This window comes from Ranitomeya variabilis, chromosome 2 (genome assembly GCF_051348905.1).
Source record: "Ranitomeya variabilis isolate aRanVar5 chromosome 2, aRanVar5.hap1, whole genome shotgun sequence".
Taxonomy (NCBI): domain Eukaryota; kingdom Metazoa; phylum Chordata; class Amphibia; order Anura; family Dendrobatidae; genus Ranitomeya; species Ranitomeya variabilis.
The window spans coordinates 693,744,824-693,765,755 of record NC_135233.1 but is presented as its reverse complement, the minus strand read 5'-3'; the positions used below and the strand labels follow the sequence as shown (position 1 = coordinate 693,765,755).

At 44.1% G+C, this 20,932-nt stretch overlaps 1 protein-coding gene across 1 annotated transcript in view; it reads left to right on the top strand.

Annotated features, from left to right (window-relative positions):
* Positions 1–20,932, top strand: part of C2H6orf58 (chromosome 2 C6orf58 homolog) — a 142,584-nt gene that overhangs the window by 107,284 nt on the left and 14,368 nt on the right. Inside the window, exon 3 of the mRNA XM_077289411.1 lies at positions 19,844–20,028. Coding sequence (XP_077145526.1) covers positions 19,844–20,028 — 185 coding nt within the window. The remainder of the gene's footprint in view (positions 1–19,843; positions 20,029–20,932) is intronic.

Here is a 20,932-nt window from a genome sequence, read left to right as displayed (position 1 = left end):
GTGCATATACGGTATTTGCTTGTCTTTTCTGTCTGTTTTGTGAGAAAACATGTACTGTTCATGGAAGATTTTGACTTGATTTAGTTTGTGAATGAAAAGAAATGTTTTCAGGTTAAAATTTGCGATCCTCAAACTAATCTTTTCAACTTCTTTTATGAGCTTTAGATTTATGATGTACAGGAAACCTCTTTACCACATGTTGAAATATTTCAAACTTACAACATATACAAATCTTGGACAATCATTCAGCTATTCAATCATTTTAATTAATATGAACATAGTGCAGATATATGAGACAAACACGTCTATATCAGGAAGGATGTGTCATACAAGTTGTCGGAAGAGTAAATACAAGAGTGTTAACTTCTGGTTTAAACTTTTCCAACTTTGTAGAAATTAATCTACTAAGATTTTAAAAAACTCAAAGTAAAGTATAAAGAAAAGTGTTCATTTTCACTTTCATCAGTCTCAATGGAACACTTACACAGAGACAGAAAATTTGTTGTTAGTAAATCTTTGACATATGGAGCATTTTTGAATTTGAGTGTTTTCTCTTACTCTTCAGTTTATTTTTCCACTAGGTAATGTAAAATATGTGTTGTTACTTGGAAACAACCAACAAGTAGGCTACCCAGTGTTGATTGCTCACTCTTATGTCTTTCTATAATTTTTATCTAAAATAATGACTTTGGTACCTTGCGACTATATGTAGTTCAGGTCGTTAATGAAACTTCCGCCAGGGCCGTGGGGTACTCGGAACCGGGTCCGGTACTTAAAGGGGGATGTCTCGGTGGTGGCGACCCGGTTCGTGGCCCTGGGTACCCATGTTAAAGGAAAAGTCTTTAAAGGGGTTTGTGGAATAAAGTTTGTGTTCGTGACTCCACCCGTGGTATTCGGTCAGTGGGGGCCGACGCTGCTTTAAGGGGTCCTCTGGGGTGATGTTATGGCAGCTAAGGTGGTATAACTTACCACAGGTGAAGTAGGTCCCCAGGGCTCCCGGTGTATAGGTGAAGATGGTGGATGGTGCAGTAAAGAATGGAGGAAACAGGTTTGCAGTCTCTTTACCTGGTTTACTGTAGGTTTCAGGCAACCAAAGTCCAGGGCACCAGATCACAAGTACAGGCAGGGTTCGGCCGGCTTGGAAGCAAGTTCACAGTCCCTTTAACCAGGTGGAGATGAAAGTCTTCCTACTAGCACGGTGGTGTAGTCCTTTGCTGCCTGTGGCTATGATCAGGGTCCTCACTGTTCTTTCTACCCTCCATAAAGGTAGGACACTAACCCGTATGACAGGTGGCTCGAGCCTTTTTACAGGGTCTCTATCACGACCCGGGCTCTATGCACCACTGTGTTTTCTGGGTATTAGGGCGGACAGGTGACTTAAAGTCCAGCCATCCTGCCTGTTTCTGCTGTAAGTCTTGGAGTCCCTCACAACCTTGGTCTTTCGGCTACCGGAATCTGCACTTGGGTAGCCCAATTGCAGCTATCCTCCCCAGTTGTCACTCGCCTGTGCTTCGCTCTCCTGCACGCTCACTACAAATCTGTCCATCTTTCTGTGTTGTCTCTGTCCTTCAGGAGCTGCAGCACCTTCTTGTGGCTGCACAGCCCCTTTGCTTCCTTCCCCTATGTCTCTCTGACAGGAACTAACTGACTTTCCCTCCAGACCAGAATATGTATATAGGGGAACCACCCACAAGCTGGATCAGAGCTCCCCCTTCTGGCCTGAAGTGTGAACATGTTGTATGCTTGTGTTTACCTGATAGAGAAGATCTTGCCTTGTTTCCAAGTGTGACATCACTCTCCCTGTGAGGAAAGCAATGCCACTGCAACAACCAGGACTCTGGGGTGTTACATTAACATAAGAGCATCCAAATAGATGTTTTTGCCTAGAAAGGGAATATAAATATGGCCTCTATTTATGAAGGCAGAGTCTCTCTAGCAACTTACTATGGACTCATAGGCACTCGGTGTGCTTCTATATAGTGTCTCCATTAGTGATGAATGAACTTGCTCGAATGAGGTGTTTTCAGAGCATACTCGTGTGCTAAGTGTCTTCACGTGCTCAAAAAATATGTTCGAATCCCCACATGTCTCGTGTCTGTTAGACCTTTTTGTTAGGCAATCCCTGCATGTGTTGCTGCTCTCGAACAGCCGACATGCAGCCGAAGGGACTCAAATTTCTTTTTCAAGCACGCCGAAGACACTTGGTTAGCACACGAGCATGCCAGGATTACACCTTATCCCAGCACATTTCCTCTTCACTAGTCTCCATTCAAACTAATGGACATAGTGAAGACTAAAAGAAGACTATGGGTGCAATTTCATTCATCTATGCAAATCAATTATAAGATTTTCTTGTGCTTAAGAGTTGAATAACAATAAAACCTGAGCAGCTTAACAATGCTAAGAAAAAGAATAACAGATCTATAAACAGCAAGTTTACTATATAAATTAATTTAAAGTAATCCTAGATATTATATTTTATAACTTGCTGAAGAGCCCGGCGTTGCACTGGCATAGTAACTAACTGTTAGTTATAGCACCTCACTTCTCTCATTTTCCCATCACGCCTCTCATTTTCCCCCTCACATCTCTCATTTTCCCCCTCACGTCTCTCATTTTCCTCTCACTCCTCTCATTTTCCCCCACACCTCATTTTCCCCTCACACCTCATTTTCCCCCTCACACCTCTCATTTTCTCCCCTCACTTCTCTCATTTTTCCCCCAACACCTGTCATTTTGACCTCACACCTGTCTTTTTCCAATCACTCCACTATTTTCCCCTCACTCCTCTCATTTGCACTCACACTTCTTCATTTTCCTGTATGTCATCTGCTCCTGTATATAGTATATACTTGTATGTCATCTCCTCCTGTATATAGTGTTGTGAATTAGACTTTTTTGGCTCCCTCTTGTGGTCACTAGTGATATGACTCTGGGATTGTCTTTCCTCAGTTTGGCACCCACCTGGGTCGTTAGTCCAGGGGTGTTGCTATATAAACTTCCTGGATTCTCAGTCCTGTGCCTGGCATCGTTGTAATCAGTTCCTTTCTGTTTGCTCCTGTCTGCTGGTCCTGGATCTTGCAAAATTAAGCTAAGTCCTGCTTCCTTGTTTTTTGGTTATTTGCATTGCTCTTATTTTTTTGTCCAGCTTGTACTAAATGTGATTCCTGATTTTGCTGGAAGCTCTAGGGGGCTGGTGTTCTCCTCCCGGGCCGTTAGACGGTTCGGGGGTTCTTGAATATCCAGCGTGGAAATTTTGATAGGGTTTTTGCTGACCGTATAAGTCATCTTACTATATTCTGCTATTAGTTAGTGGGCCTCTCTTTGCTAAATATCTAGTTCATTCTTACGTTTGTCTTTTCTCCTTACCTCACCGTTATTATTTGTTGGGGGCTTGTATCCAACTTTTGGGGTCTTTTCTCTGGAGGCAAGAAAGATCTATCTTTTCCCTTCTAGGGTTAGTTAGTTCTCCGGCTGGCGTGAGACGTCTAGAACCAACGTAGGCACGTTCCCCGGCTGCTGCTATTTGTGGTGCTAGGATTAGATATATGGTCAGCCCAGTTACCACTGCCCTAAGAGCTGGTTTTTTGTGTTTGCAGACTTGGTATGTACTTTTGAGACCCTCTGCCATTGGGGTCATAACAATATAGTATATACCTGTATGTCATTTCCCCTGTATAAAGTATATAACTGTATGTCTGTTGTGAATTCCGCTCTTGGGCTCCCTCCGGTGGTTGTAAGTGGCATTTTTGTGAATTCTGTTCTTGGGCTCCCTCCTGTGGTTTTGAGTGGTATGGCTGCTTCTGGGATTTAGCATCAGCAGCTGTTTTCACTGATCGTCTTTCTGGCTCGGCTATATTAGTCTGGCCTGTTTCCTCATTCAATGCCAGTTGTCAATTGTTCCAGCCTGGAGTCACGGCTCTTTGGATTTCCCTGACACTCTGACCAGTTCAGCAAAGCTAAGTCCTTGCTTGTCCTTTTGCAGTTCACTTGTTGTGGACTTTGTTGTTCAGCACTTTCTATGTTTTGCTCATTTGTCCAGCTTATCAGTATGAACCTATTAAGCTAAGCTGGAAGCTCTGGGCAGCAGAGTTTGCCCTCCACACCTTTAGTCAGGTGTGGAGATTTTTGCATTTCTCTGCGGTGGACTTTTTCTAGTTTTTATTACTGACCGCACAGTGTTCTGTCCTGTACTAATTCTATCTAGCTAGAAGTGGCCTCATTTGCTAAATCTTGTTTCATACTACGTATGTCATTTCCTTCTCCTCTCACAGTCATTATTTGTGGGGGGCTGTCCTATTCTTTGGGGATTTTCTCTGAGGCAAGATAGCTTTCCTGTTTCTACCTCTAGGGGTAGCTAGTTCTCCGGCTGTGACGAGGTGTCCAGGGAGTGACAGGAACATCCCACGGCTACTGCTAGTGTCTGTGTTAAGATTAGGAACTGCGGTCTGTATAGTTACCACCTGCTCAGAGCTAGTCGCATGTCGCTCCTACATCACCAGACCATAACAGTACAACTGGCCAAAAATGAGCTGAATGCATGTCAAAAGAAGGAAAAGAAAAAGAGTTCTGAGCCATATTTTTTTTCTTTAGTCTGTTTTGTCTTTTTCCTTCCTCTTAATCTCTGGGTGATTCAGGATTTGGATGCGGGCATGGATGTTCAGGGGTTGTTTTCTCGTGTGGATCAGCTTGCTGCAAGAGTACAGAGTATCCAAGATTATGTTGTTCAGACTCCGGCCTTAGAGCCTAGAATTCCTACTCCGGATTTGTTTTACGGGGATAGATCTAAGTTTTTGAACTTTAAAAATAACTGCAAATTGTTTTTTGCTCTGAAACCCCGTTCCTCTGGTGACCCCATTCAGCAAGTTAAAATAGTTATTTCTCTGCTGCGTGGTGACCCTCAAGACTGGGCATTCTCCCTTCAGTCAGGGGATCCGGCATTGCTTAATGTAGATGCATTTTTTCAATCGCTCGGATTATTGTATGACGAACCTAACTCTGTAGAGCATGCTGAGAAAACACTTTTGCCCTGTGTCAGGGTCAGGAAGCGGCAGAATTATACTGCCAGAAATTTAGAAAATGGTCTGTGCTCACTAAATGGAATGAGGATGCTCTGGCAGCAATTTTCAGAAAGGGTCTTTCTGAAGCCCTTAAGGATGTTATGGTGGGGTTCCCCACGCCTATTGGTTTGAGCGAATCTATGTCTCTGGCCATTCAGATTGATCGGCGCCTGCGCGAACGCAAAGTGGTGCACCATATGGCAGCGTCCTGTGAGCAGAGACCTGAGCCTATGCAATGTGATAGAATTTTGACTAGAGCGGAACAGAGGGGATACAGACGTCAGAATGGGCTGTGTTTTTACTGTGGTGATTCTGCTCTTGCTATTTCTGATTGCCCTAAGCGTATTAAGAGGGTTGCTAGATCTGTTACCATTAGTACTGTACAGCCTAAGTTTCTCCTGTCTGTGACCCTGATTTGCTCATTGTCATCTTTTTCTGTCATGGCATTTGTGGATTCAGGCGCTGCTCTGAATTTAATGGACTTAGAATTCGCCAGGCGCTGTGGCTTTTCTTTGCAGCCTTTGCAGAGTCCTATTCCCTTGAGGGGTATTGATGCTACACCGTTGGCCAAGAATAAACCTCAGTATTGGACTCAGCTGACTATGTGCATGGCTCCAGCACATCAGGAAGATTGCCGTTTTCTGGTGTTGCATAATTTACATGATGTTGTTGTACTGGGTTTTCCATGGTTACAGGTGCACAATCCTGTGCTGGATTGGAAATCAATGTCTGTGACTAGTTGGGGTTGTCAAGGGGTACATAGTGACGTTCCTTTGATGTCAATTTCCTCTTCCCCCTCTTCTGATGTTCCTGAATTTTTGTCAGATTTCCAGGATGTATTTGATGAGCCCAAGTCCAGTTCCCTTCCTCCACATAGGGACTGTGATTGTGCTATTGACTTGATTCCTGGCTGTAAGTTCCCTAAGGGCCGACTTTTCAATCTGTCTGTGCCAGAGCATGCCGCTATGCGGAGCTATGTCAAGGAGTCTTTAGAGAAGGGGCATATTCGTCCGTCTTCGTCACCATTGGGAGCGGGATTCTTTTTTGTTGACAAAGCAATATCTGTGTTTGGGTATAAATCATACAGATAATCCCAATGACAATAAACAATTATACAGCAATAAATGGGATGAATATAAAACGTAACTTTTAATATTATAAAGAACCGTAAAAAACAAGTCACCCACATGAACAAAAACACACAAATTGGGGCAAAGTCTCCACCATAGGATATGATGGTCCCTGGAGACTAATGAGCCCCTCACAGGATTTTAAAAAATCCCGACCGCCAAAATGCTGCCGAGATGTACATTACTGAGGTGTGATAAATACAAAGGCTGTAAGGTTGTTTGCACGATTACAACGAATACAGCACCAAATACATCATCCAAATACACAATCAAGAATTTATCAAGATAATTGCAGAAAATATCATGCATAAAGGACTGAAACACAGATGGAGCATTAGAGAGCCCGAAAGGCATCACAAGATATTCAAAATGGCCTTCGGGCGTATTAAATGCTGTTTTCCATTCATCACCCTGTTTGATGCGGACCAGATTATACACCCCTCGAAGGTCAATCTTGGTAAACCAGCTAACCCCTTTAATCCGAGCAAACAAATCAGAGAGGAAAGGCAAAGGGTAATGGAATTTGACCGTGATCTTATTGAGAAGGCGATAATCTATACAGTGTCATGATTCCCCAATGGCATGGGAACATCAGAAACACAAAAATAACAGACAAGCTCTCGGGTGATGGAAACTCAAGCTGACCGTGACCTAAATCTACCACACAACTAACAGTAGCCAGGAAGCATTCCTACGGCTGCTTAGATGCCATGCGCCAGCCGGAGAACTAACTACGCCTGAAAGAGGAAGGAACAGACCTGGCTTACCTCCAGTGAAATTCCCCAAAGATGATAGTAGCCCCCACATATATTAACGGTGAGTTCAGAGGAAAAGACATACACAGTATGAAGGTAGATTTAGCAAAGCGAGGTCCACTTACTAGATAGAGGAAGGATACAAAAGAGGACTTCACGGTCAGCTGAAAAACCCTTTCAAAAACCCATCCTGAAATTACTTTAAGACTCCTGTGTCAACTCATCACACAGGAGTGGCAATTTCAGTCCACAAGAGCTTCCAGTAACAGGAAATGACAAAACTGTAAACTGGACAAAAAATACAAAACAAAAGGACAAGAGTCCACTTAGCTGATCAGCAGACTAGTAGCAGGAACATGCAACTGAATGACTCAGGTTACAATGATGACCGGCAAGGAAGTGACTGGAGAGCAAGGCTAAATAGGGAACTCCCAAAACTGATGGAAGCAGGTGAGCTGAGGCAGAAAAGCACACACAAGTCTCCAGTACCACCAGCCACCACCAGGGGAGCCCAAAAAGCGGATCACAACAGTACCCCCCCCTTAAGGAGGGGGCACCGAACCCTCACAAGAACCGCCAGGGCGACCTGGATGAGCCCTATGAAAGGCACGAACCAAATCCGAGGCATGAACATCAGAGGCAGTTACCCAAGAATTATCTTCCTGACCATAGCCCTTCCATTTAACCAGATACTGGAGTCTCCGCCTGGAAATACGGGAGTCCAAGATCTTCTCTATAACATACTCCAATTCACCCTCAACCAGCACAGGAGCAGGAGGCTCAGCAGAAGGAACCACCGGCACCTCGTATCTCCGCAACAACGACCGATGGAACACATTATGGATAGCGAAAGATGCCGGAAGGTCCAAACGAAAGGAAACAGGGTTAATAATCTCCAAAATCCTATAGGGACCGATGAACCGAGGCTTAAATTTAGGAGAAGAAACCCTCATTGGGACAAAACGGGAAGACAACCACACCAAGTCCCCAACACGAAGGCGAGGACCAACCCGACGCTGGCGGTTAGCAAACCGCTGAGTCCTCTCCTGGGACAAATTCAAATTGTCCACCACTTGTTCCCAAATCCGATACAACCGATCCACCACAGCATCCACTCCAGGACAATCCGAAGACTCCACCTGACCAGAAGAAAAACGGGGATGAAACCCCGAATTGCAAAAGAAAGGGGAAACCAAAGTGGCAGAACTAGCCCGATTATTAAGAGCAAACTCCGCCAACGGCAAAAAGGCAACCCAATCGTCCTGATCCGCAGACACAAAACACCTCAAATACGTCTCCAAAGTTTGATTAGTTCGCTCCATCTGGCCATTAGTCTGAGGATGGAAGGCAGACGAAAAAGACAAATCAATGCCCAACCTGGCACAGAATGCCCGCCAAAATCTAGAAACGAACTGGGTACCCCTATCAGAAACGATACTTTCAGGAATACCATGCAAGCGAACCACATTTTGAAAAAACAAAGGAACCAACTCAGACGAGGAAGGCAACTTCGGCAATGGCACCAAATGAACCATCTTAGAAAAACGGTCACACACCACCCAGATAACAGACATCCTCTGAGAGACAGGAAGATCAGAAATAAAGTCCATCGAGATGTGCGTCCAAGGCCTCTTCGGAATAGGCAAGGGCAACAACAACCCGCTAGCCCTAGAACAACAAGGCTTGGCCCGAGCACACACATCACAAGACTGCACAAAAACACGCACATCTCGAGACAGAGATGGCCACCAGAAGGATCTAGCCACCAAATCCCTGGTACCAAAAATTCCAGGATGACCCGCCAGCGTAGAAGAATGAACCTCCGAGATGACTCTACTGGTCCAATCATCAGGAACAAACAGTCTACCAGGTGGACAGCGATCAGGTCTATCCGCCTGAAACTCTTGCAAAGCACGTCGCAGATCTGGGGAAATAGCGGATAATATCACCCCATCCTTAAGGATACCTGTAGGTTCCGAATCACCAGGGGAATCAGGCTCAAAACTCCTAGAAAGGGCATCCGCCTTCACATTCTTAGAACCTGGTAGATATGAGACCACAAAATTAAACCGAGAGAAAAACAACGACCAGCGCGCCTGTCTAGGATTCAGGCGCCTGGCAGACTCAAGATAAATCAGATTCTTGTGATCAGTCAAAACCACCACCTGATGTCTAGCACCCTCAAGCCAATGACGCCACTCCTCAAATGCCCACTTCATGGCCAAAAGCTCCCGATTACCGACATCATAATTTCTTTCGGCGGCAGAAAATTTTCGAGAAAAGAACGCACAAGGTCTCATCACTGAGCAATCGGAACTTTTCTGCGACAAAACCGCCCCCGCTCCGATCTCGGAAGCATCGACCTCAACCTGAAAGGGGAGAGAGACATCGGGCTGGCGCAACACAGGGGCAGACGAAAAGCGGCGCTTAAGTTCCCGAAAGGCCTCCACAGCGGTAGAGGACCAATTGGCAACATCAGCACCCTTCTTAGTCAAATCCGTAAGAGGCTTAGCAACACCAGAAAAACCAGTTATAAATCGACGATAAAAATTAGCAAAGCCCAAGAACTTCTGAAGACCCTTTAGAGAAGTAGGCTGCGTCCAGTCACAAATAGCCCGAACCTTGACAGGGTCCATCTCAACAGAAGAAGGGGAAAAAATGTACCCCAAAAAGGAAATCTTTTGAACCCCAAAAACACACTTAGAACCCTTTACACACAGAGAATTCTCCCGCAAGACCTGAAAAACCCTCCTGACCTGCTGAACATGAGACTCCCAGTCCTCAGAAAAAATCAAAATATCGTCCAAATACACAATCATAAATTTATCCAGATATTCACTGAAAATATCATGCATAAAGGACTGAAAAAATGAAGGCGCATTAGAAAGGCCGAAAGGCATTACTAAATACTCAAAGTGGCCCTCAGGCGTATTAAATGCGGTTTTCCACTCATCCCCTTGCTTAATTCGCACCAAATTATACGCCCCACGGAGATCAATCTTGGAGAACCACTTAGCCCCCCTTATGCGAGCAAACAAATCAGTAAGCAGCGGCAACGGATACTGATATTTGACAGTAATTTTATTCAGGAGTCGATAATCAATACAAGGCCTCAGCGAGCCATCCTTTTTAGAGACAAAGAAAAACCCAGCTCCTAAAGGTGATGAAGAAGGACGAATATGTCCCTTTTCCAGGGACTCCTTAACATACTCTCGCATGGCAGCATGCTCAGGTACAGATAGGTTAAACAAACGACCCTTTGGAAATTTACTGCCTGGAATCAGATCTATGGCGCAATCACACTCTCTGTGGGGAGGGAGAGAACCAATTTTAGGCTCTTCAAAAATATCCCCAAAATCCGACAAAAATGCCGGAATCTCAGAGGGAATAGATGACGAGATAGGAACCAAAGGTATGTCCCCATGAGCCCCCCGACATCCCCAGCTTAACACAGACATAGTTTTCCAGTCCAGTACTGGGTTATGAGATTGTAACCATGGTAATCCAAGCACTAAAACATCATGTAAATTATACAACACGAGGAAGCGAATCATCTCCTGATGGTCTGGAGTCATACGCATAGTCACTTGCGTCCAGAACTGTGGTCTATTACAAGCCAGAGGTGTAGAATCAATACCCTTCAGAGGTATAGGAACTTCCAGAGGCTCCAAATCAAACCCACAGCGCCTGGCGAAGGACCAATCCATGAGACTCAGAGCGGCGCCAGAGTCCACATAGGCATCCACGGTAATAACTGATAATGAACAAATCAGAGTTACAGACAGAAGAAATTTAGACTGTAAAGTGCTAATAGAAACAGACTTGTCAACCTTCCTAGTACGTTTAGAGCATGCTGATATAACATGCGCGGAATCACCACAGTAGAAGCACAAGCCATTTTTGCGCCTATAATTCTGCCGCTCGCTTCTTGACAGAATTCTGTCACATTGCATTTTCTCTGGCGTCCCTTCAGAAGATACCGCCAAATGGTGCACGGGTTTGCGCTCCCGCAAACGCCGATCAATCTGAATCGCCATTGTCATGGACTCATTCAGACCTGTGGGTGTAGGAAACCCCACCATGACATCCTTAACGGCATCAGAAAGGCCCTCTCTGAAATTTGCCGCTAGGGCACACTCATTCCACTGAGTAAGCACAGACCATTTACGAAATTTTTGGCAGTATATCTCAGCTTCATCTTGCCCTTGAGACAGGGCTATTAAAGCTTTTTCAGCTTGAATCTCCAAATTAGGTTCCTCATACAGCAACCCTAAAGCCAGAAAAAACGCATCCACATTGAGCAACGCAGGATCCCCTGGTGTCAATGAAAATGCCCAATTTTGAGGGTCACCTCGCAGCAAAGAAATCACAATCTTAACCTGCTGAACAGGTTCTCCAGAGGAGTGAGGTCTGAGAGAAAGGAATAATTTACAATTACATTTGAAATTCAGAAACCGAGATCTATCTCCGGAAAATACCTCTGGTGTAGGAATCTTAGGTTCAGAAATAGGAGTACGTATAACATAATCTTGTAAATTCTGAACCTTCGTAGCAAGATTATTTAAACCTGCAGCCAAACTCTGAGGGTCCATCCTTAAACCGGAAAGATCAGAGCCATTCAAGGATTAGAAGGAGAGAAAGGCAAGGCTGTAAATAGAGCAGAAATACAACTGAGCCAACTAAGTAGCAAACATGAGAGGAAATCTACAGACTTCTTTTACTCTCCTTTCTTCTGCCAATTACTTTAACAGTGGCCGGTCATACTGTCATGATTCCCCAATGGCATGGGAACATCAGAAACACAAAAATAACAGACAAGCTCTCGGGTGATGGAAACTCAAGCTGACCGTGACCTAAATCTACCACACAACTAACAGTAGCCAGGAAGCATTCCTACGGCTGCCTAGATGCCATGCGCCAGCCGGAGAACTAACTACGCCTGAAAGAGGAAGGAACAGACCTGGCTTACCTCCAGTGAAATTCCCCAAAGATGATAGTAGCCCCCACATATATTAACGGTGAGTTCAGAGGAAAAGACATACACAGTATGAAGGTAGATTTAGCAAAGCGAGGTCCACTTACTAGATAGAGGAAGGATACAAAAGAGGACTTCACGGTCAGCTGAAAAACCCTTTCAAAAACCCATCCTGAAATTACTTTAAGACTCCTGTGTCAACTCATCACACAGGAGTGGCAATTTCAGTCCACAAGAGCTTCCAGTAACAGGAAATGACAAAACTGTAAACTGGACAAAAAATACAAAACAAAAGGACAAGAGTCCACTTAGCTGATCAGCAGACTAGTAGCAGGAACATGCAACTGAATGACTCAGGTTACAATGATGACCGGCAAGGAAGTGACTGGAGAGCAAGGCTAAATAGGGAACTCCCAAAACTGATGGAAGCAGGTGAGCTGAGGCAGAAAAGCACACACAAGTCTCCAGTACCACCAGCCACCACCAGGGGAGCCCAAAAAGCGGATCACAACAATACAGGGCCTCAAGGAGCCATCCTTCTTGGCAACAAAAAAGAACCCCGCTCCCAACGGTGACGAAGACGGGTGAATATGCCCCTTCTCCAAGGACTCCTTTACATAAGTCCGCATAGCGGCATGCTCTGGCACTGACAGATTGAAAAGTTGACCCTTAGGGAACTTACAGCCAGGAATCAAATTAATAGCGCAATCACAGTCCCTATGAGGAGGCAGAGGACTGGATTTAGGCTCCTCAAATATATCCTGGAAATCCGACAAAAACTCAGGAACTTCAGAAGAAGGGGACGAGGAAATTGACATCAGAGGAATGTCACTATGTATCCCCTGACAACCCCAACTAGTCACAGACATAGATTTCCAATCCAGCACTGGATTATGTACCTGTAACCATGGAAACCCCAGCACAACCACATCATGCAAATTATGCAACACCAAAAAGCGAATATTTTCCTGATGTGCTGGAGCCATGTTCATGGCTAACTGTGTCCAGTACTGAGGTTTATTCTTGGCCAATGGCGTAGCATCAATCCCCCTCAAGGGAATCGGACTCTGCAAAGGCTCCAAGGAAAAACCACAGCGCTTGGCAAATTCTAAGTCCATTAAGTTCAGGGCAGCGCCAGAATCCACAAATGCCATTACAGAAAAGGACGACAATGAGCAAATCAGGGTAATATACAAGAGAAATTTAGGCTGTACAGTACTGATGGTAACCGACCTAGCAACCCTCTTAGTTCGCTTCGGGCAGTCAGAGATAGCATGAGTAGCGTCACCACAGTAAAAACACAGCCCATTCTGACGTCTGAACTCCTGCCGTTCTGCTCTCGTCAAAATTCTATCACATTGCATAGGCTCAGAACTCTGCCCAGAGGACACCGCCATATGGTGCACTACCTTACGTTCACGTAGGCACTGATCAATCTGAATGGCCAGAGACATTGATTCGTTCAAACCAGCAGGCGTGGGAAACCCCACCATAACATCTTTAAGGGCTTCAGAAAGACCCTTTCTGAAAATAGCCGCCAGGGCATCCTCATTCCATTTCGTAAGCACAGACCACTTTCTAAATTTCTGGCAATATATCTCTGCCGCTTCCTGACCCTGACACAGAGCCAGCAAAATTTTTTCTGCCTGATCCACAGAATTGGGTTCGTCATAAAGCAATCCAAGTGCTTGAAAAAATGAATCTACATTAAGCAATGCAGGATTCCCTGGCTCAAGGGAGAATGCCCAATCCTGCGGGTCACCACGCAGCAGAGAAATAACAATCTTCACCTGCTGAATGGGGTCACCAGAGGAACGGGGTCTCAGAGCAAAAAACAATCTGCAATTATTTTTAAAGTTCAAGAACTTAGACTTATCCCCAGAAAACAAATCAGGGATATGAATTCTAGGCTCAGAAACAGGAGTTTGAACAACATAGTCTTGGATACTCTGTACCCTTGCAGCGAGATGATCAACACGCACAGACAGACCCTGAACCTCCATATCAGCACCAAGCTCCTGCACCATCCAAAAATCAAGGGGAAGAAAAAAGACGAAACAAGCAACAAGAAAAAAAAACAATGACTCAGAACTTTCTCTTCCCTCTTTTGAGATGCATTTAACACATTGTGGGCCAGCTGTACAGTTATGACCTGGTGGTTACGGAGCGGTACTGAGATGACCTGGTGGGTAAAACCAATCATGGACAAGCTCAGAGGAGGAGGCAGCTCCACAGACAGAAATCACTGATATGACCTAGTGATTACGAAGCAGCACTGAAATGACCTGGTGGGTAAAACAAATAATGTACAAGCTCTGAGGAGGTGGTAGCTTTACTGACCGCAATCCCTACTCCTAACACCAACACTAGAAATAGCTGTGGAGCATTCCTATCTCTGCCTAGACGCCTCTTCACAGCCTAAGAACTAGCTACCCCTGAAGATGGAAACGGAAAACTATCTCGCCTCAGAGAAACCCCCAAAGGAAGATAGCCCCCCACAAATATTGATGGTGAGTAGAGAGGGAAATGACAAACTCAGAAATGAAACTAGATTTTAGCAAAGGAGGCCAATACTATCTAAATAGACAGAGATAGAAAAGGCTACTGTGCGGTCAGAATAAAAACTAAATGTCCATGCAGAGTTTACAAAAATAACCTCCACACCGACTCACGGTGTGGAGGGGCAAATCTGCGACCCCAGAGCTTCCAACTAGCCGGAATATTTCATAATGACAAGCTGGACAAAAGAGACATAACTTAAACTGAACAGAAGGTCATAAGCAGGGAAACACCCAAAAACTAGCAGAACTTATCTTAAGCTGAAATGGACTGGCCAACAGAGAACTTCCAGGAAAGAACTGAATCCACAGGAAAAACATTGACAGCTTGCATCAACTACAGCCAAAAGGCCAGTTAAATAACAAGGCCAGGGAACCGATTAGTGAAAGCAGCTGCTAAGTTCCACTCGAAACCACCAGAGGGAGCCCAAGAGCAGAACTCCCAAAAATACCATTCGTAACCACAGGATGGAGCCCAAGAACGGAATTCACAACAGCTGATGTGACGAATTGGTCCTCTGAGGCTGTTGAGGCCTTTCAGGAGCTTAAACGCCTATTTACTTCTGCCTCTGTCTTGCGTCAGCCGGATGTTTCTCTTCCTTTTCAGGTTGAGGTTGACGCTTCTGAGATTGGGGCAGGGGCCGTTTTGTCACAGAGGAATTCTGATGGTTCCTTGATGAAGCCATGTGCCTTCTTTTCCCGATAGTTTTTCGCCTGCGGAACGCAATTATGATGTCGGCAATCGGGAGTTGTTGGCTATGAAGTGGGCATTTGAGGAGTGGCGACATTGGCTTGAGGGAGCCAAGCACCGCATTGTGGTCTTGACCGATCATAAGAATCTGATTTACCTCGAGTCGGCCAAGCGGCTGAACCCTAGACAGGCTCGGTGGTCCCTGTTTTTATCCCGTTTTGACTTTGTGGTCTCATATCTTCCGGGATCTAAGAATGTTAAGGCGGATGCCCTCTCTAGGAGTTTTTTGCCTGATTCTCCTGGAGTCCTTGAACCGATTGGCATTCTTAGGGAAGGGGTGATTCTGTCTGCCATCTCCCCTGATTTGCGGCGGGTGCTTGAGGAATTTCAGGCTGATAAACCTGACCGCTGTCCTGTGGGGAAGCTGTTTGTTCCTGATAGATGGACAAGTAAGGTAATTTCTGAGGTCCATTGTTCTGTGTTGGCCGGTCATCCTGGGATTTTTGGTACCAGAGATTTGGTTGCTAGGTCCTTTTGGTGGCCTTCCTTGTCGCGGGATGTGCGTTCTTTTGTGCAGTCCTGTGGGACTTGTGCCCGGGCTAAGCCTTGCTGTTCCCGCGCTAGTGGGTTGCTTTGTCCTTTGCCTGTCCCGGAGAGGACTTGGACGCATATTTCCATGGATTTTATTTCGGACCTTCCTGTGTCCCAGATGATGTCTGTTATCTGGGTGGTTTGTGACCGGTTCTCTAAAATGGTCCATTTGGTGCCTGTGCCTAAATTGCCTTCCTCCTCTGATTTGGTTCCATTGTTTTTTCAGCATGTGGTTCGTTTGCATGGCATTCCGGAGAATATTGTGTCTGACAGAGGTTCCCAGTTTGTTTCCAGGTTTTGGCGGGCCTTTTGTGCTAAGATGGGCATTAATTTGTCTTTTTCTTCGGCGTTCCATCCTCAGACAAATGGCCAAACTGAGCGAACTAATCAAACCTTGGAAACCTATTTGAGATGCTTTGTGTCTGCTGATTAGGATGATTGGGTGGCTTTCTTGCCGTTGGCTGAGTTTGCCCTTAATAATCAGGCCAGTTCGGCTACTTTGGTTTCGCCTTTCTTTTGTAATTTTGGTTTCCATCCTCGTTTTTCTTCAGGGCAGGTTGAGCCTTCTGATTGTCCTGGTGTAGATTCCGTGATGGACAGGTTACAGCAGATTTGGACTCATGTGGTAGACAATTTGACGTTGTCTCAGGAAAAGGCTCAGCGTTTTGCTAACCGCCGTCGGTGTGTTGGTCCTCGGCTTCGTGTGGGGGATTTGGTCTGGTTATCCTCTCGTCATGTTCCTATGAAGGTTTCTTCCCCTAAGTTCAAGCCTCGGTTTATTGGTCCTTATAAGATTTCTGAGATTATCAATCCAGTGTCTTTTCGTTTGGCCCTTCCAGCCTCTTTTGCCATCCACAATGTTTTCCATAGATCTTTGTTGCGGAGATATGTGGTACCCGTTGTTCCATCTGTTGATCCTCCTGCCCCGGTGTTGGTTGAGGGGGAGTTGGAATATGTGGTTGAGAAAATTTTGGATTCTCGTTTTTCGAGGCGGAGGCTTCAGTATCTTGTCAAGTGGAAGGGTTATGGCCAAGTCATGGTCATGGTTGCCTCCGATGTCCATGCCGCCGATTTGGTTCGTGCTTTTCATTTGGCTCGTCCTGATCGGCCTGGGGGCTCTGGTGAGAGTTCGGTGACCCCTCCTCAAGGGGGGGGTACTGTTGTGAATTCCGCTCTTGGGCTCCCTCCGGTGGTTGTAAGTGGCATTTTTGTGAATTCTGTTCTTGGGCTCCCTCCTGTGGTTTTGAGTGGTATGGCTGCTTCTGGGATTTAGCATCAGCAGCTGTTTTCACTGATCATCTTTCTGGCTCGGCTATATTAGTCTGGCCTGTTTCCTCATTCAATGCCAGTTGTCAATTGTTCCAGCCTGGAGTCACGGCTCTTTGAATTTCCCTGACACTCTGACCAGTTCAGCAAAGCTAAGTCCTTGCTTGTCCTTTTGCAGTTCACTTGTTGTGGACTTTGTTGTTCAGCACTTTCTATGTTTTGCTCATTTGTCCAGCTTATCAGTATGAACCTATTAAGCTAAGCTGGAAGCTCTGGGCAGCAGAGTTTGCCCTCCACACCTTTAGTCAGGTGTGGAGATTTTTGCATTTCTCTGCGGTGGACTTTTTCTAGTTTTTATTACTGACCGCACAGTGTTCTGTCCTGTACAAATTCTATCTAGCTAGAAGTGGCTTCCTTTGCTAAATCTTGTTTCATACTACGTATGTCATTTCCTTCTCCTCTCACAGTCATTATTTGTGGGGGGCTGTCCTATCCTTTGGGGATTTTCTCTGAGGCAAGATAGCTTTCCTGTTTCTACCTCTAGGGGTAGCTAGTTCTCCGGCTGTGATGAGGTGTCCAGGGAGTGACAGGAACATCTAACGGCTACTGCTAGTGTCTGTGTTATGATTAGGAACTGCGGTCTGTATAGTTACCACCTGCTCAGAGCTAGTCGCATGTCGCTCCTACATCACCAGACCATAACAATGTCATCTCCTCCTGTATAGAGTATATACCTGTCCTGTAAGTCATCTCCTCCTGTATATAGTATATACCTGTATGTCATCCCCCTGTATATAGTATATACCTGTATGTCACCTCCTGTATATAGTATATACCTGTATGTCATCTATCCTGTATATAGGATATACCTGTATGTCATCTCCTGTATATACCTGTACGTCATCTCCCCTGTATATAGTATATACCTGTATGCCATCTCCAGTATATAGTATATACCTGTATGTCATCTCCTGTATATAGGATATACCTGTATGTCATCTCCTGTATATACCTGTACGTCATCTCCCCTGTATATAGTATATACCTGTATGCCATCTCCAGTATATAGTATATACCTGTATGTCATCTCCTGTATATAGTATATACCTGTATGTCATCTCTTGTATATAGTATATACCTGTATATCATTTTCCCTGTATATAGTATATACTTGTATGTAATCTCCTGTATATAGTATATACCTGTATGTCATCTCCTGCATATAGTATATACCTGTAAGTCATCTCCCCTGTATATAGTATATACCTGTATGTCATCCCCCTGTATATAGTATATACCTGTATGTCACCTCCTGTATATAGTATATACCTGTATGTCATCTCCTCCTGTATATAGGATATACCTGTATGTCATCTCCTGTATATACCTGTACGTCATCTCCCCTGTATATAGTATATACCTGTATGCCATCTCCAGTATATAGTATATACCTGTATGTCATCTCCTGTATATAGTATATACCTGTATGTCATCTCCTGTATATAGTATATACCTGTATATAATTTTCCCTGTATATAGTATATACCTGTATGTAATCTCCTGTATATAGCATATACCTGTATGTCATCTCCTGCATATAGTATATACCTGTAAGTCATCTCCCCTGTATATAGTATATACCTGTATGTCATCTCCCCTGTATACAGTATATACCTGTATGTCATCTCCCCTGTATATAGTTTATACCTGTATGTCATCTCCTCCTGTATATAATATATAGCTGTATGTCATCTCCTCCTGTATATAGTATATATGTGTATGTCATCTCCCCTGTATATAGTATATACCTGTATGTCATCTCCTGCATATAGTATATACCTGTATGTCATCTCCTGTATATAGTATATACCTGTATGTCATCTATCCTGTATATAGCATATACCTGTATGTCATCTCCTGTATATACCTGTACGTTATCTCCCCTGTATATAGTATATACCTGTATGTCATCTCCTGTATATAGTATATACCTGTATGTCATCTCCTGTATATAGTATATATCTGAATGTCATCTTCCCTGTATATAGTATATACCTGTATGTCATCTCCTGTATATAGTATATACCTGTATGTCATCACCTGTATATAGTATATACCTGTAAGTCATCTCCCCTGTATATAGTATATACCTGTATGTCATCTCCCCTGTATATAGTATATACCTGTATGTCATCTCCTCCTGTATATAATATATAGCTGTATGTCATCTCCTCCTGTATATAGTATATATGTGTATGTCATCTCCCCTGTATATAGTATATACCTGTGTGTCATCTCCTCCTGTATATAGTATATATGTGTATGTCATCTCCCCTGTATATAGTATATACCTGTATGTCATCTCCTCCTGTATATAGTATATACGTGTATATCATCTCGCCTGTATATAGTATATACATGTATGCCATCTCCTCCTGGCTGTCAATTTGCCTCCAACACTTTTCCTTTCACTTTTTCCCCATTATGTAGATAGGGGCAAAATTGTTTGGTGAATTGGAACACGCAGAGTTAAAATTTTGCCTCACAACATAGCCTATGAAGCTCTCGGGGTCCAGGCGTGTGACTGTGAAAAATGTTGTGGATGTAGCTGCGATGGTGCAGATGCCAATCCCGGACATACACACATACCCACATACACACACACATTCAGCTTTATACAGTATATTAGATTGATGACTATATAGCCAATGTAGGATGAGCTTCATATTAAACAAAATACATGATGCTAAAATCAAAGTTGATGACAGTAATTAGTTTTGTAAATATCCTTAATTTTTTTTGTTTATTTCCTCGTAGGTATGAATTACTATTTGGCCGTCATTCCATTTCTTGCAGCTCTTGATGCTGGATTACTTCCAGGAATTCCTTATGACATAGTCATATCTCGTCCCTCAGAATTTCAATCTGACTTTTGCTATAGCGTTAATGAGTGTCGCTTATCTTCTCTTAAAGCCATGGATGAATGGAAATATTTTTTTCAGGTAACTGCTTCTCATGTGGTAAAAAGTGAATATGCCTTTGGTATAATATTTTTCTCTATATTGTAGCATTCAGGCTTAAAGTGGAGTATGGTTAGATGTTATACAAGGAGTGGACACTACTGAAGGCATAAAACTCCAGCTGGTGTCCACTTGAAGAATGACAATTAAGAACTGTGATGCTAGTCACGACCAACGGACAGGCCGTGAGGCAGATAAGTCAGAAGTTCTGGGTTCAATACCAAGAGACCATGTTGTACATCAAGGGAAAAGACAAATGTGAAGAGAATTAGTGGATAAGCAAAGGGGCAATAACAAACGGTTAGTCAGAACACGGTTCAAAATTCAGCAGCAGTCAGCTAGACAGCTCATGTAAAAAGCAGGGTAATTACTAAGAACAAGGAGCGCCTGTGGAAATCTCTGTACCTCCCAGTTTCAGGTAGGTCAACTAAGCTGTCAATCAAGGCACTGACAGCTCAGCAAGCCCAGCACAGGATCAGATGACAGAGCTGTCCATCACTGAGTCCCAAACACTCTGAGCAGAGGTATCGTGTCAAGAACATAATATTTCCTTTAATGATATCATCTATTGAGCACACAATGTTCAGAGACCCCTTTGTCAAGTAACAGTGTGTCTTTGCTACTTGACAAAAGGGTCTCTGTACCCAAAAATGCATTGAATACTCAAAAGACTATACTAAGAAATAAAATTGTTCTTCTGGAATATCTAACCATACTCCACCTTTCGTCTTAATATGTGATTATCTAGCATGGTCTAGCACAGAGGTGGGCAACTAATTTCTCAAGGGGCCACATGAGAGTTGTGGAGGGCTGAACCAATAGGCTGAAACTAATTCTACTCAATAATAATATTAACATATTATTTACAATTATTTTATATTAATAT